This window comes from Solanum pennellii, chromosome 3 (assembly GCF_001406875.1).
Source record: "Solanum pennellii chromosome 3, SPENNV200".
Classification (NCBI taxonomy): Eukaryota; Viridiplantae; Streptophyta; class Magnoliopsida; order Solanales; family Solanaceae; genus Solanum; species Solanum pennellii.
In genome coordinates this window covers 66,439,622-66,456,438 of record NC_028639.1, presented here as the reverse complement: position 1 = coordinate 66,456,438, position 16,817 = coordinate 66,439,622, and the positions used below count along the sequence as shown (strand labels likewise).

The window sequence follows — 16,817 nt, the reverse complement described above, 5'->3', positions numbered from 1 at the left end:
GGTAGGATGACGTGGGGGTAGGTTGGGTGGGGAGAGGTGCAAGGTTAATAATAATAACAATATAGGGTTGGGGTGGTAGGGGTTGAGGTATTAACAATTTAACTTTGATTTAATAATTTTTTTGGCTTTAGGAGATTAAAGTGGGTTACAACTATTTTATCCAATCATATTTGACCAAATCCATATTTACCCATATTTTATATGGATGAATTGTGATCCAATCCATTTTAACTCAATCCATACTTGATCCATCAAATCCGATCCAATCCACCCATCTGCTACCCCTAAGGCCCAAGGCATGAACCTCCATAGTTTTAGTTCACAGCTCATATGTATTAAAAAGAAATTCAGAGGTAAGATAAAACCTTGTAAAAAACTCATTGGTAAGATAATAAAGAATTGATTACCAAATAGGAGAGTTTTTATAGAGACATGCACTCAAATAAATAAAATTGGTACATCCGTGTTCTACTTCTCTATAACCTCTTCAATACTTGTCAAAATCACTAAAAGCGTTTGCAGGATGAATGAATAATACACCCTAACTGTGTAATACCCAAAAATTAATTATTTCCAACTCTCAGCACAAAATATATGTCATTCCACTCCAATTCTAAGTTCCTAACAATTGATGAATTTTCAGCATAAAATACTTTCCAACTGGTTAGTCATCTGTGCTCTACATGAAGTACTTGTATCATAATTCACTGCACATACAAGATGCCTCAACTGTTGTAGCTCTTCACAAATTATCTCTTCTGTTTCAAATTACTCTCCACATCACTTTGCCTGCTTCAACTTGTATCCTGCATATACTTATAGTTTTAGTTGAGAATGAGTTGTGTCATCATATGTTCTTGGGAATCTCTCATATCATGAGTTAGTTTTACAAAGAGTTAGATATAGTGTCCATTCTTCTTATCGTATAAACATATTAGAGTCTTCTTGAGCCAAGGGTCTATCGGAAACAACTTCTTGCCTCATTTGTGAGGTAGCAAGGTCCGCATACACGCTACCATGGCCAGACCTCACATTGTGGGTCAACACTGGATATGTTGTAGTATAAACAGATTAGAGCCAGATTCTTCTCAATTCTTAGTTTACCTAATGCCCCAATAGAATATTGTCTGTACTTCAGATGTCCACTCGAGTGCATTGGAGGGTGTTGGAGTTTCTCATATCAGTTGAGGGTACGGATTGTTGAGTCCTAATATGGTCTTGGCAAATGCTCAATCATCAGTTAAGTTTTTATGGGTTGAGGTAGGTCTAAGATTCATTTTCCTGAAAGCATCAATTTGCATCATTTGTATCCTCTACATCTCTTCAGTCAAATCAAATCTAGAACGAAATTTTTTTGTAATCTGTCTGAATAGGATCACTCAACTGTCGATACAAAATCAACTCTGTTTATAAACCCAGCTAATATAGAGGCATATATAGCACCAAGGCCCAAACAACAGCAGATATGCCAGCAGTGAAATGTAGACGAGTAGTACTTGAAGCATTTGAGGATCCTGTTAAGGACCAAAGACACCATATCATACCATGATTCATTAACAAAGCTTGGCGTTGCTTGTTGAGGAAACAATAAAATAATATGCTCCCTCTAACAACTTAAGCTTTCAGATGAGATGACCACATTACATACACTTCAACATGGTATTAGAGAAGGCAGATGGTCACACACTTTCAACATGGTATCAGAGAAGGCAAACGGTCACACACTTCAACATGGTATCAGAGAAGGCAAATGGTTACACACTTCAATAAAGTTATTCAACAATAGATCATACCTGATCTTTCCCATGTGCATCAGCTTTAACAAGCTTCGAATAGAATTCCTTTGAAACTTTCCCATCATCCCCTGTGATCTCCTCAACGTGTATGAAAGCAACACGAAGTGCTTCATTCCTTGCATACAACATAAGATACGTAAATTAAGGTATCCTCAAAATTATAAATGTGGACAAAAACAATCATGATTTGCAACATCCAATGAACTAATAATTACAACATCCTCGCAACAAAGCACATAAGAGGCAAAGAGACATGGAAAAAGAATCATAACAGTTTTGCTCAACTACCACGCACATGATTAATGGTTAAGCGTATAAACATGCAAAATCAAGGAAAGAAAGACTTCTGGTATTTAGGAAAAGGAAACATGGGAAAATACCAGAAAACTCAAACTTGAAATCATAGCAAGGTATTAGGTATTCCCTAGCAATATGCCAAAAGAAAATAATCTAGAGTCTACAACAATTACTACGCCTCAATGTCAAGTTAGTTGACAATATTTTGCAATATTATATAAGAACAAAAAAACTGTGACCGATAAAAATGTCATCAATGTAATGGTGCATAAAAAGAAACAAAAATATTAATTCAGACCTTCGCAATAAAAGACCAATATCCGTAGCCTCAGGAGCCTTTCGCTGTTTTTGCTGCCCATAGATTTGGCATGAAATTACATAAGTAAACTTCAAATCAGCTTGAGCCCGTGCTTCTCGTGATAATTCGAACCCTTGACTTGTGAGAGAGTTTGTGTGAGAATGACCATCCACTCCTTACAGAACACAAAAGGAAAAACTACATCAGTAACTTCAGGATTTCTGTTTGATATAACAATAAATACTAAACATTACCAACCTCCTAGAGATCTCCTTTCCAAGTAACTTTGTAGCATTAATGCCCTTCTGTAATACATCATGCCACGCACTATTTACAAAACCACATTAAAATAAAACAAGCATTGTTAAATAAACAGAAGATACTAGACCACCAAATATAGAAACATAATTACCATGAGAACAATCGAACCTGTCCTAGCTAGAGTTTGGCCCCGGTAAGATGCCCAAAATCGAAGGTCCAAGGCATCACTGGAGCCTTCCTGAATGTCATTATCACCACTATCACCTCGACCAATCCGCTCCAAGAAATTCTCCCACTCATCTAATATGGGTCATACACAGTGACAAAGATTAAGACAATACAACGGTAAGGGAAGACAAATACATAGGGAGGCAATTGATCATAGAGGCATTATCTTATCCAATTAGGTGAGCAACAAAATAAAAATTTACAATACTCCCCTAAACGGTAAACAAACATTATAGCAAATATTTAAATAAGAACAGGATGTTATTATGAAAATATATGAAGTCTTTTTCCCTCTATTCAAAAGCTCTGCAATTCCACTTTCCAAGAAAAAGCCACATGACCGATGGTGTCTTCTACTAATGGTTTCTTCCACTTCTTCCTTTTTTCCTCTCAAACAAATGACTCTTTTCTTTTCTCTAGTATTCAGACCTCATTCTTTTACTACATTCGAGTTGGTGCTTCTCTTTCACTTTACTCATCCCTTGCACCGTCAAAGTCAATTACTATGTAATCAAATAAGAAACTGAATGCCGCAATTTAACTCTTCTTTGTGGTTAATTGGATATGAAAATTAAAAATTGTGCTTCGTATTATCCTTCAATGACCTCGTTATTTTTTATAAAGTAAACAGTTCGGTTGACGACATGAGAAAACAAACACATGTGTACAAGTAGTATACTAAAAACTAGAAAATCTACACCAAAATATGTTCTCTACAACAGTCACCCACGTCTAAACAAGTAAGAACCTCATGGGTGCACTAAAAACATGAGAGTACACCTCAAGATTACATTGGCGTTCTTAACACCTTCAATTGCTCTCTACTCCTCCATTCCAAATATCAGATATAACGGTTAGAGAGCAACATCCCAGGCCTTGAGCTTCTCTTCCTTTTTCTAATAATCCAACTTCTAACACATTACCTTTAACTTACTTGGAAGCAACCCCTATACTTCGACCCAACTCAAAACCTCCACCACAAAGTCATCGCTCATGAAAATGCAATATGAGGTGATTTACATATTCTCCAGAACATCTAGCACATAAATACACTAACAAGTGTAATCCTCCTCCACCTCAGGTTATCGGTTCGGCTTCCTAGCTACTAGCCATACCAAAAAACACAGTTAATAGGCACCCTAAGAGTCTTCACTTTTAAAAAAAAAAAAGCTTTACTAAAGAACATCTTGTCTCTCCTTAAAGCCCTATCCACAGGAATTTCGCAAAATGTGTGACATGCTCTGCTTATAAACCAGATCACTAACCTACCAACTGAGCATGGACTGCATCAAGGATCCAGACATCTCCCATGAGGCCATGAATGCCAAACCAACTAAATCTCCCACCATAACCTCGTAGCTAAGTTGCAATGTAACAGAATATGATCCACGTCCTCAATTGTCTTCTTTCAGAGAAAGCACCAACTAACGCAGACAACCTTTCGTTTCCTTGGTATCTCCGCCATCAAAATCAGCCGCACATCCTCTCACCTGCCTCCTTGCCAAGGAAGCACCAACTAACGCAAACAATCTTCCGTGTCCTCAGATTCTCCAACGCCAAAATCACCCCTTGAGCAGCTAACCAAGTGAAGAAACATTACTAACTTGGCTTAATAACTCAAACTCTTCACTTTCAGTGCCACACCGTGTATACACGATATGGGTGTGGGTGTGTGATCCGTATCGAATTTAGTTAACCGATTTCAAATACTACGACCAAAATATACAGAAAATTCAGGACAGTGATTTCTGTAATAAAAACAAAAGTCAAAAACAGGTGAAATTAAAGAAAATGTGATAGCTTGTATATAGAAATTTCTATATCAATCTTTTTCCTTTATTTTCTCCTCAAAATACCTTGTATAATGTTTCATAATTTAGACATATAACTCTGTAGTTAAATATTTGATTTTTTTAGTTAAATCCTCGCACCTGTATCTGAACCTAGATCTGTACCCCGAAATTTCAAATTTGGATCATGAATGATCCGACCTATAGATCCGCACCCGAGTCCGAGTATCATAGCTTTAAATATAAAATGAAAATACCATGAATGTCCAATATACATTAATAACGACCAGTATCATCATTATTGTATACTGGATGTTGAATTAGTAATTTTGACTGAAATTTGATTTCACGAGTACTAAATCCATATATGTATGATAATTTTTTAATTTGGTAAACAGTGTGCTTCACTTCAAAATAATATGTGCTTCACCTGTCACTAATTACTTGAGCCCCATAGACCTTCTAGCTTTTTTGTCTTTTCGCTTTCAAAAATACTGGAGAATACTTTAAAAGTGATCCCAATTTGAAAAAATAGAGTATAACATTTTTTGTGATTCGGATACCTTTTGTATGATGGTTTAAGGGAGAAAATCCTGGGATAGATTTTTAGTACTCCATACTTCCTTGTTTGGTCAAAAAGTTTGGGATAACTTATTCCAAGATTAATAATTAGACTAGGGATAAGTTATCCCTGCCTCTAGGTGGAATAATAATCATTGGATAACTTATCCCAGGATTTTAAGAAAAGGTTCAAATAACAAAAATAGCCCCACAGACCTTTTTATACATCACTTTACCCATCATCTACACTTAGAGGGTATTTTTGTAAATAAAACTTATTTTAGAAATTACGCAGTGCAACTCCGCTGAAAACAAACTTATAACCAATACATTAGGCATTTAGCTCAATCTTACATTCTTCTCTTCCGTTCTACAGAAATAAGCAATCAAACATGAAATTAACCTGACCACTTGTATGGAGCCTGTATTACATGGACTCATAATGGGTGCATACTGGATACAGGTGTGTACAAGTACACAGATGAGGTACGTGTCAATGTCATTGACCTCTTAGTGTAATTTAATGAATATGACAAAATAACCACACCCATCTGACACAAGTACATCAATGAGATGAAGGATTCATGTGACATATCAAGCACCAACACAGTTCATCTAAATTGTTGATTCAAACAAGCATGGTCAATTAAAAGCTTAAACAAATTGAAGATAACTAGGAAAATCACTTTTCTGAACTTCTCTAATGTAAAAATAGGAACATAAAGAGGATGAAATTGAAAATTTTCCATTTTCCTTACTGATGGTTAAAGCCAAGATGTAACAGATCAACCAAGAAGAAACTTTAAACAGCTATGTACAAGAGATAAATAGTAACTGACCAAATGAAAAAGATACCTGGGAATATTTTCTGAAGATAGAAAAGGGTAGATATGCCATCTTCATTTTCTTCTCGCAGATCAGAGGAACTATATAGAACTGTCTCACTATAGTATGGGGTGAATACACTGTTTCCAACATAACCATATTAGGAAATATCCGGATTTTGTTCTCATGTCAAAAATTTAACCAAAAAAAAGGTGAAAGCATCAAAATACCAGAAAGGCATCATCTCACTAACTGGCTTTGCAGGTGGCATGTCCATAAACAAAGAATTTGTAAAGAACTCCAATCTTCTTCTTGCTTCGAGATTCTTAGGAATGTTAGCAGCCGAATCCTTCACAGTAAGAAGTAAATGCAGCCTTTTCACCTGTTCTTTCTGTAAGATGCACAAGAGATTAAACAGCTTAGTATATCAACAAAGAAGACTAGCAAAGAGGGGAAAAGGGGGTAAGAGAGATACTGTAAAATAGCATGATACATAAATGAAAAATTCAACCAAAAGTAGTCGACTCCTACAATTTCAGGATCTCTAGGCCACTCCACCCTAGAAAAGAGTCGTCCCTCATTCCTTGCCCTTGCTAATATATTCCAAGTATCGAGCTGCTCCCTGCCCAAATAAAGAACATATTTAACACTCAAAACATCACAAACTGAGAACCAGTTGAAGTTTGAGCAAAATATTCATGCAAAGGATTCACCTTAAATCAGATGACAGCAGATCATGAGTAACAACATCATACAGATCATACATAGCTTTGGCAGCACCCTTTGAAAGTTCGGGAGTTTCATTGCGAATCTGCAATGGTACAAGAATTTGGAAATACAACAGCAGACATGAGTGACATAATATCGTTCAAGTACAACATGTACTTAAAATAGTAACCGAGACTTAAAATGTGAAATCCTAAGAGTGAGCACCCTAACCCATACTTTATCAAATACAATCTAAGAGACGAACAACATAATGTGGAAAGAATCAAACTTAGCAAATAAAAGATAGCCAGATTTACAACACAAAGCAGGTGTTAAACATAGATTACCTGTGTGATGCAGTCAGTGAAACACCAAAAAAACTGTTAGGGAAGCCTATGACATGGAAAACTGCTAGATGTGCTGCCATAAGATTTAGTTGATTTCAACGTTTTTAATTCATTTTGTCCTTCTCTCATTTATGATCCATACATGGGATTTCATTGAATGCCACATCGCCTAAAATATTCTCCCACTGACACAATTTGGTAGCCGACTTTTGGTTTGGCAAGATTACCAAGAGAGCGAGTACAAACATGAACTACTTATTATTCGCTTTTGACTAATGTAGTAGAAATGCCAGTGATGAAAATAATTATACGAACAAATATTGCTCCAGAATGATATATCGGAAAAGTCAACGAGTTTAATAGGTATGTCAGTTTTTAAAATAATTCTGGATTCCTCCTCCTTGAAATAACTCCCTCTTCCCTCTTACCCACCTTGGTAGCCCCCTTTAAATTCAGTACGATTCGCAATAAAGCAAGTACATGATCAGTTTATTATTCACTGTGATACATGTGAAACCACATTTTTGACAACTATTGTGGAATTGCCAGTGGTGAGAAAAATTATATGAACAAGCGTTGCTTCAAAATGATATATTGGAAAAGTCAACGAGTTTAATAGGTATCTCAATTTTTAAAATAACCCCTTCTTGGCTCCTCTTTTGATGAACTGTTGTAATTTTGATTGTTTGTTTTCCTCACCGTCCTTTATGAACCAGGAATGTCTTGGTTGCTTATCATTTACTGTTATAAAATTCTCATTACATTTTAAAAATCTATAAATTTTGTGTAATATCCTTTACTTGTGACTATTTATACATGGTCAAGTTTTTAGGAAATTGAGTATAAAGATCCACATTCAGTTTCAGCGACAATTGTCATTGTTTTTTTTTTTTTTTTGGAAATTGGTAACATTGTATTCCACAGCATTAAGGGCTATGCTGGCCACCTCCAAAAGTGTTAGTTACATAGAAAAAAAAAAGGACTACTTACAAAGCTCCTATGAAATCCACTAGTAGAATTTCTTCTTCTATGTTCATTTCTTTACACCAAAAACCTAAACTCGTAATTACTTTCCACTTAATCTTCTCTGTAGTGCATTCTTTCCCTACAAAAATTCTCTTATTTCTCTCCTTCCAAATGCTCCACCATATACAAGCAGGTACGGTTCTCCACCACCTCCTCTGGCTTATACTACCTCCCCTTCTGACCCAGCAACTTAGATGGTCTGTTGTATATTCTGGCATAATCCAATTTAGACTCATTATATTGGTAAATAGAGCCCATACTTGTGTTGTTACTTTCTAGTGGAGAAACAGATGATTGTTGGTTTCTAGAGCCTCTATACAAAGATAACATCTTGAGGCAATAATGTTTCCCCTCTTCTGAAGTTTATCATGTGTCAGGCAAGCTCTCCTAGTTACCAACCAAGTGAAATACTTCACCTTAGTAGGGGCTACACTCTTCCATATAGCACTCCATGGCCCTGATTTCTTCCCCGCAATTGTGGCTAGATCCCTTTTATACATTCTGTTCACAAAGAATTGACCATCAGTATGATGCCTCCACAATTTATCTGTTTCCAGATTTGTGCCAGGAAAATCTCCAATCAAAGCTAGCATATCCATTACCCACTCCATTTCCTAATCATTAAGAAATCTCCTAAAGAGCAAATTCCATCCTTGTGGGGACCAAACCTCCTGTATTTTGCTGTCAGAATTCAGGCAAATGGATAACAACCCAAGGAGTAAATTTTCCAAGGACCCTTGACCAGTCCAGTCTTCCTTCCAGAACAGAGCCTTATTTGCTCGACCAATCTTTATCCTTACATTGTCTCAGAAAGCCAGCCATAGGTTTCTTATAGTCCTCCATACTCCCACACCATATGTTTTTGTCACTTCCTCTGGACACCATTGATCTTCCTGACCATACTTGTGTTGAATGAGTTCCTTCCATCGAGCTTGATCTTCCAAATTGTATCTCCACAACCATTCTGTGAGTAAGTTGTTGTTGTTGAGTACCTTTAGGTTTCTTACTCCCAAACCCCCATATCCTTTGCTCTGTTGAACCGCCATCCATTTAACTAAGTTGTAGCTCTTCTCAATCTTGTTACCTTGCCAAAGTAAGTTTCTCCTCAATGAGTCTATAGCTTTGACTACAGGAAAAAGTGACATCACATATGCTGCAAAAAGAGTCTAAAATAGAATTAATCAAAGTGACTCTTCCCCCAAGGATATATATTGGGATTTCCAAACTGCCAGTCTCCTCTCTGATTTTCCAAGTACATCATCCCAAATGCTAACTGCTTTATGTTTAGCACCCAATGGCATATCAAGATAAACGGTAGGCAAACTCTCTATCTTGCACTTCAATATATTAGCCAAAGCTTGAATTTGTTGGACCTCTTTAATAGGAAAAATGCTACTTTTCCTCCAACACCTTAAATCCAGAGCATGCCTCAAAAATTACCAGAATAATTCTGATGTGACAGAGTTGTTCCTGCTCTACTTCATAAAAAATTATTTTGTCATCCGCATACAGTAAATGAGTCATATCCATCACCTCATTAACCCTGTTTTTTATTCTGATACCCCTAATCCAGTTGTTTAGAGAAGCTCTCCTCATCAAACTGTCCAACCCTTCCATGGCAATGATAAACAGGAAAGGGGACAAAGGGTCTCCTTCTCTAAGACCTTTTTCAGCAGGAAAAAAACCTACAGGTTCTCCATTTAACCAAAATGGAGAACCTGGTGGTTTTAATAAAAAACTCAATCCATTTGAGCCTTGTAGGGCCAAAACCCATTTGCCTAAGAGTGTTGAACAGGAAGTCCCAATTAAGATAGTCATAGGCCTTTTCAATATCCAGTTAGCACATTACCCCTGGCACATCTGCTCTAATCATAGTATCAATACCTTCACTATCAATTAAAGCAACATCCATTATTTGTCTCCCTTAAATGAAAGGCATTTGATTTTTGTTGACTAGCTTGTCTATCACCTTCTTCAACCTTTCTGTCAACACTTAGGCAATTATTTTATAAACCCCAGTAATGAGACTGATTGGTCTGAAGTCTCTTATAGATCATTTGCCCCCACCTTCTTAGGATTTAGAGCCACAAAGGTAGCATTGTCAATTTTATGTCATTGTCAATTTTATGTGTGCAATTATAACCGACTTTGAGAAAAAGTTCAAGCCTCTTGCTAGTCACATTGACTTGAGTTGAGCTGAAGCTATGAAAGTATTTGTTTAATCTGGAAAAGCTTTAACTATGCCAAGTCTTAGCTCATTAGAACTCCCGAGCCAAGCCAAGCTACCGAAGTCTCAGCTCATTAGAACTCCCGAGCCAAGCCACAGGCACTAACATTTTTAGTTGCAACTTGCAACATATTTGGTATGACAAAACCACTATAAGGAAAACCCGCATGAAGTTACTTAAACCAGCATTGGCTAATTCCAAACACTGAACAGAAGTCTGCTGTAACTTTCTAAAGAAAAGAATGAACTAGAAAATATTAGGTGATCTATATCCCTACAACAAGAAGATCCAAATTGTCTATCCACTGAGATGAACACAAGATTCAATTATTGCACCATGTTTTTTACTTGGCTAGCTGCTAAAAGGTTGATCTTGACGGCGGAAAATCTTAGAAAGTGGAAGGTTGCTTGCATAAATGATCAAGTAATGATGACCGCAAGATACGATGATTGTAGCATGATTTTAACTTGGCTAGCTGCTAAAAGGTTGATCTTGACGGCGGAACACCTTAGAAAGCGGAAGGTTGCTTGCATCAGCAGGTGTTATATGTACAAGGAGGTAGGCGAGGACATGGATCAAGTTCTTCTTCAATATGGTCTTACTATGATTTAGTGGGATATGTTTAGGTTGTTTGGTACCTCATGGGCAATGCCAAGAACAATGAAAGAATTCCGATGGAGAAATGGGATATGTTTAGGTTGTTTGGTTCCACTCGCATTAATGTGGGCGGAGTGGAGAGAGAAATAGGAGAGATTTTGAGGGAGAAGAGTCGAGTTTTTCTCAATTAAGTTGTAGCCTCTGATCACTTATTTTCTTTTGGTGAACCCTTGGAGTTCCCAATTGTATAAAAGATTGGGAGGAGTTTGTAGAGAATCATCTCTTTTTTATTTTTTGCAGATTCTCTACCTTTTCCGGATACCCCTTGCATACGACTTGACTTTTGACCATGTTTATGAATGAAAATACGTTTACTTGATCAAAAAGAAAAAGGTAAACAGATATGATATACACAGGTAAGTGAGGTCAGTTACCAAGTGGACTACTTAACAATCTCAATAGCGACCAATAGAATAAGGTAGAATGTTACCAAAAGTCCAGTCAAAGCTGTAAATCTTGATAACACTACTGGAAGTTTCTTCAGAGACAAGGTCATGACAAGTGAACCCTCCATTATGCTATTGTTGATTTCTCGATATATTCTTTCAACCCTATTATCAAGGAGAACATGAATAAGCACCACTGTAGAGCAAGAACACATCAAACAAACTATATGCAACAAGAAAAACTAGGTAAATTCTTGTTTGCCAGGTATAAGAAGCCACACCAAAGTCTTCCCTCTCCATCATTTAGAGAGTATAAGATTTTCTCGATACTGTAATAGCACTCCTGAACAGCATAGGCCATGTACTCATCCTTGCATATTCTGGTCCACAAATCTCCTTGTGTATCTTTGCAATCCAAAGCCAAATCAATAGCCAGCAATATCTGTAAAATTTGTTCCATTTACAAACAGTGTGGATGCTCTCCGACATAAAAATTATAGGAAATTTTTTTGCTGTGAGCACCTTACTGCAGAGAAGAAACAGAGGCCATTGTACAAGTCGTAGACTTCCTGTGTTGCTAGGCATTGAAAGCAAATCCATCTCCCTAGGGAAATGACATTGGAACCATAAAGAAAATATTTGTGAATGAAAAGCAAAAGAATTGAATAGAGGAAGGGACAACTGCTAAATTGGTTCACAAGTGTCAGAAAATTACCTGTTACTGACGTAATCCTCTTCACGCAAACTTTTAATAATCTCATTCCAAAATGGTGAAAAGAGAGCTGCATATGCTTTGTTGTTCTCTGGAGAAGTCTGCCAAATCGAAGAAACTTTTACTATAGACGTCATAATGGAAGAACATATTAACTATAGACATACACAAAACACTACCTCAAGAGTGTTGGCCTAAGAAATAGTAATAATTCCTTCATCATATCACATCCATATCAAGGAAAAGCACCGAAAGGCAAGCCAAACACAATAGAACAAGTATATTGATAATACACACAGATCAGAATGCACATTCAAGCACACATTTTAGGTTTGAATGGACGTTGAAATGGGGTCTTGATAGAGAGACTTAAGGTACATTTTTAAGCATCTTTCTATTTCTTTTAACAGGTGAATATTTCATTAATCACAAGGCCATACGGTCGTATACAAGAAATACACAAAAAAGTAAAGAACCTTAAAAAAGAAATGGTTCTATACAAACGAGACCCAATCCACTATTACAACCCGAAACTACATAGACATCAAATATAAATAAAATATCGGACACTACTCTTCAACTGCCAAAAAACTCAACTCTACCACTACAAAATCCCTCTTGTTTCTCTCTCTCTCCAAACGATCAACATCAATGTCATAGGCACAACATTCCATACCATGTATTTTCTCCTGGTTCTTCCAGTTCACCAGCAAAACAATAGGTTTTCCACATATCTCAGCATTGTCCAAGACATACCAAAACTAGCTAAACATAACCTATTGTTTTGCTCGTGGCCAAGCTGCAATGTAGAAGAAAATGATCTACCGCCTCCTTGCATAAGTAATAACAGCTGAGGCAAACAACTTTCCTTTTCCTAGGTTTTACATAGTCAAAATCGTCCCTCTAACAACCATGTGAAAACGCAACCTTCCTTGGAATCTTAAAAATCCAAATCAACTTTCCAGGAAAAGTCTCTCCAGCCCTCACCGAAGTCCAAAAGCATCTCATAAACGGACTTGATAGAGAACACACAATTATTCCTGGAAAACCCTCCAAAATCTCAAATCCAAGAACGTTCTTCCTCTTGTGTCCCCCTTAAGCAAGGTCGACTTCTGCAAAAGAGTTTGATTTATAAGTTTTTTAAAAACAATTACGCGACTTCTCTTCCTAAAAAATTGCTGAGAGTTTGACTGCTGCAAGTATGGTGCCTTCTCTTCGGCTGCTGCGAAGGTAAGTTTTCTCTTCGCTTCTTCTGTTCCTCTTCTTCTCTTCTCTTCTCCTCTTTTATATATTTTGTTTCTCTTCATCTTCTCTTCTTCTTTTCACTGTTGCTACATGACTGCACTGTGTAGGCTGGGTTACTCTTTTTTGTCGTCTTCTTTTATATTTTCTTCAGTTCAACTTGCTGCATTTATTTCTATACTCTGCTCACTTTTTTTTTCTGTTCTGCAATTTTTTTCTCTGTTCTCTAATTTCTTTCCCTGTTCATTTCAGTATGTTGACTCTCTCCTGCAATTTTTCTCTGTTCTGCTATATTTTTTCATCTCTGTTGACTGCCCTTTTCATTGATCTGTACATTCTTGTGTGTGTGATTGTACTTTGTAGTAAATTCTACTTCAATGACATCCAGCCATAAAGAGAACCAGTTTGGGCGTATGGAACTTCAACGGGAAGTAACTCAAATGTCCAATGTATCTTTTGTCAAATGAGCCATGTAGCACCTATGGTTAATGGTGTTGATGAAGATGATCAAATGGATGAGATGGTGTTGAAGAAGCCAATGATATTTCAATTGAGTTTACTCAAAATCTCAAAGAAAATTTTCAACTAGTGGAGCTCCTTATATCAACCCCTTGAGATAAAAAAAAATCAAAAACAAACTCCCATTCACTATAATAGAGAATCAAGCGGTAGAAATGCAACTGTTGATCCATGTTCTCCACTTGACCCCAAAACCCACCTTCAGCATAATGAAATCCAGAAAACGCCCATTTGCATGGTCCTAACCTTTCTCAAGATCTAGCTTACATGATATCACCGACTCGCCTTTCTTCTTTATAGAATCCACCAATTCATAAGCCTCAACAACTGCACCTAGAATCTGCCTTCCTTCTGCTAACTTCCACTGACGCATTTTGAGAAATTGTCACCGTCTTCAACAGCACCTTCATTAATCTTCTGTAGTCTATTGGAAAGCACCTTAGAAATTATCCTATAGATAAGTCACATCAAACTAATAGGTATAAAGTCCTTAATGTTTGTCACTCCTTCCTACTTCAGTGTAACAACAGTAATAAATGATGCATAAATTTACTCTCAAACTCCGCGATTCTTGGGATTCCACAATGGTTTCCATCAACACTCCTTTCATTATCCTCCAACACTGCTGAAAAAAAATAAAGTGAATTCATCGGGTCCCAAGGCCTTGTCTTATCTCATATTTGATATGAAACAGTACATACGGGATAAACATCCAGATTAATTTCTACTTTCAAATTTAACCTTAGTTAATTGCTCAATCTTACATAACCCCATCGATAATACCCAAAAGCCTGAAAATTCTCTTATATTAGAAGACCATTTAGTCATTTTTTACCCCATATAGAACTTACCTCCTCATCCATAATAAGCTTGTGAGGTACTCCGGCTAACTTACCCAATCCAAGGACATACCAAACATGACCTATATAAAAATAACTCACCAACTCTCATCCTTACAATACATATAAAACAACCCTAAAAGTACAGGAGAACAAAATGAAAACAATTTGATCAAGAAACTAGCTCACAAAAAGATAATTTTGATCACCCTTAGGACGCGATTTTCTTGTCTAGTGAAGCTACAATAACAAAAGGCGGCCAAGTTCAAAGACGCTCCCGAAGTAACAAAGAGGAGACATGGATGTTGAAATCCTATGTGTTTTAAAGTGGTATGGCCACTTTCTATCTTGCTTCTACCAAATATTTAAGGTCACTTTTTTGGATAGAAATGTTGAAGGTTATTTATTAATATCGGAAGATTGATGAGTCCACAATTTGGACTCATTTAGGGCTTTATTTTAATAGATTTAGTGTCCTCAAATGCATATTTTGTGTCAATAACTGATATAAATCCTTGATTTTCAAGAATTTGGATTGAGGAACACAATATGGACACTAATGAACAAAAAGGAACATGGCAAGTGAAAGAACGAAGTGAAGAAGGCCTGAGGACACCTAAACCATTGGGGGAGTCGCCGAATGGCCATAATCTCGCCTAATGTTCCAGCATGGCAAGCCTTGAAGAAGAAAATCAAGTGGGCGATAGAAAGGAGCAGTCGGCTAGTTGTCGAACGATTCTGCAATGCAATGCCCAGTGTTACAAAAGGCGAGCGCCTCCTCGCCTTTGGCGAGAGGCGAGGCGAGGCGAGGGGTTCTCGCCATTCTCTGCCGAGGCGAGGCGATGGTAAAAAGGCGAGGTGTGGCGAGGTGTGGCGCTGAAATGGCGAGAGAAAAGGCGCCGCCTTTTTAATTAAAAAATTTTGACTTAATAATATTAGTCAAAATTAGGGTTTTTTTTTTTACTTTGAAATTTTTCTGAAATCCATCGCGCGACTCTCTCTCGATCGATCGATTGACTCTCTTCTCTTCTCCTCCATCGCGTCTCTTCTCCCTCGCTCTCCATCGCTGTCTCTTCTCCCTCGCTCTCCATCGTTGTCGCCTGTCAGCTTCTCCTTCTCTCAAGTTCTCCTTCTCCCTCGCCGGCCGCCGGCTCACAAGTTCCCTCCGACCCTCGCGACTCTCTGTTTTCAGGTATTGTTTTATCTTTTCTTCTTCAACAATTTTTTTCTGTTCTTCTTCTTCATTTTTTTTTTTTCAGTTACTGTTTTTTTTGTAACTTGTAAGGCAGTAAGGGACTAAGGGTAAGCAGGCAGCCAGGCACTAAGTGCTTACTGCTTTGTGTAAAGTGTAAACATTTTTTTTTTAATTATTGGCAGTTAATTAAAAAAAAATCTCTCTTTTCTTAATTATTCATTCCAATATTTCTAAACAGCGAATTAATTGAATTTAATAATCAATGGCGGATGCTAGCAAAAAGAGGGACATTGGATGGAATTATGGCACTCAAGGAGCGACGAAAGATTCGGTCAATTGTAACTTTTGTGGGAGTACTTTCAATGGTGGAATAACTCGACACAAACAACATTTAGTGGGTGGTTTCAAAAATGTTAAACAATGTGTCGCTTGTCCGTCGGAAATTAGAGAAGAAGTAAGGGCTTATATGCAAAACAAAATAGCTAATAATCCCAAATTTCAAGTGAGGCAGCCGGAGGAATTTGTTGATATTGATGATCTTGATGAAATGGATGATTATGCGGAAATGAGGCCTCCCTCCAAAACTCAAAAGATATCTTCTAGTGGAGGTTCATCCACCGCACGGAGTGTGACGAAAGGACCTTTGAACCTCTATTTTTCACAAAAATCAACACAAAAAGGAGGCTTAGAAAAAGGAGGAGGAATCGAAGAAACAAAGAAAATTCTAAGAGAGCGTGCGGTAAGTGCTTTTGCAATTTGGATGTATGATGCCGGGCTCCCTTTTAATTGCGTCAATCACAAATCATTCGATAAATTTATTGAGGCGGTTGGACAACATGGCCCCGGAATGAAGCCTCCTACATTCCATGAAGTTAGAGTCACTCACCTTAAAAAAGAGGTGG

At 37.2% G+C, this 16,817-nt stretch overlaps 1 protein-coding gene across 1 annotated transcript in view; it reads right to left on the bottom strand.

Moving 5' to 3' along the window:
- The window catches only part of LOC107014286 (callose synthase 10), a 58,220-nt gene that overhangs the window by 11,566 nt on the left and 29,837 nt on the right, over nucleotides 1–16,817 (bottom strand). Inside the window, exons 24-35 of the mRNA XM_015214136.2 lie at nucleotides 12,124–12,221; nucleotides 11,931–12,012; nucleotides 11,690–11,850; nucleotides 11,453–11,573; nucleotides 6,770–6,867; nucleotides 6,588–6,678; nucleotides 6,287–6,447; nucleotides 6,087–6,196; nucleotides 2,821–2,952; nucleotides 2,650–2,718; nucleotides 2,392–2,566; nucleotides 1,794–1,911 (exon numbers count right to left, since the gene is read on the bottom strand). Of these exons, the coding sequence (XP_015069622.1) occupies nucleotides 1,794–1,911; nucleotides 2,392–2,566; nucleotides 2,650–2,718; nucleotides 2,821–2,952; nucleotides 6,087–6,196; nucleotides 6,287–6,447; nucleotides 6,588–6,678; nucleotides 6,770–6,867; nucleotides 11,453–11,573; nucleotides 11,690–11,850; nucleotides 11,931–12,012; nucleotides 12,124–12,221 (1,416 nt within the window). The remainder of the gene's footprint in view (nucleotides 1–1,793; nucleotides 1,912–2,391; nucleotides 2,567–2,649; nucleotides 2,719–2,820; nucleotides 2,953–6,086; nucleotides 6,197–6,286; nucleotides 6,448–6,587; nucleotides 6,679–6,769; nucleotides 6,868–11,452; nucleotides 11,574–11,689; nucleotides 11,851–11,930; nucleotides 12,013–12,123; nucleotides 12,222–16,817) is intronic.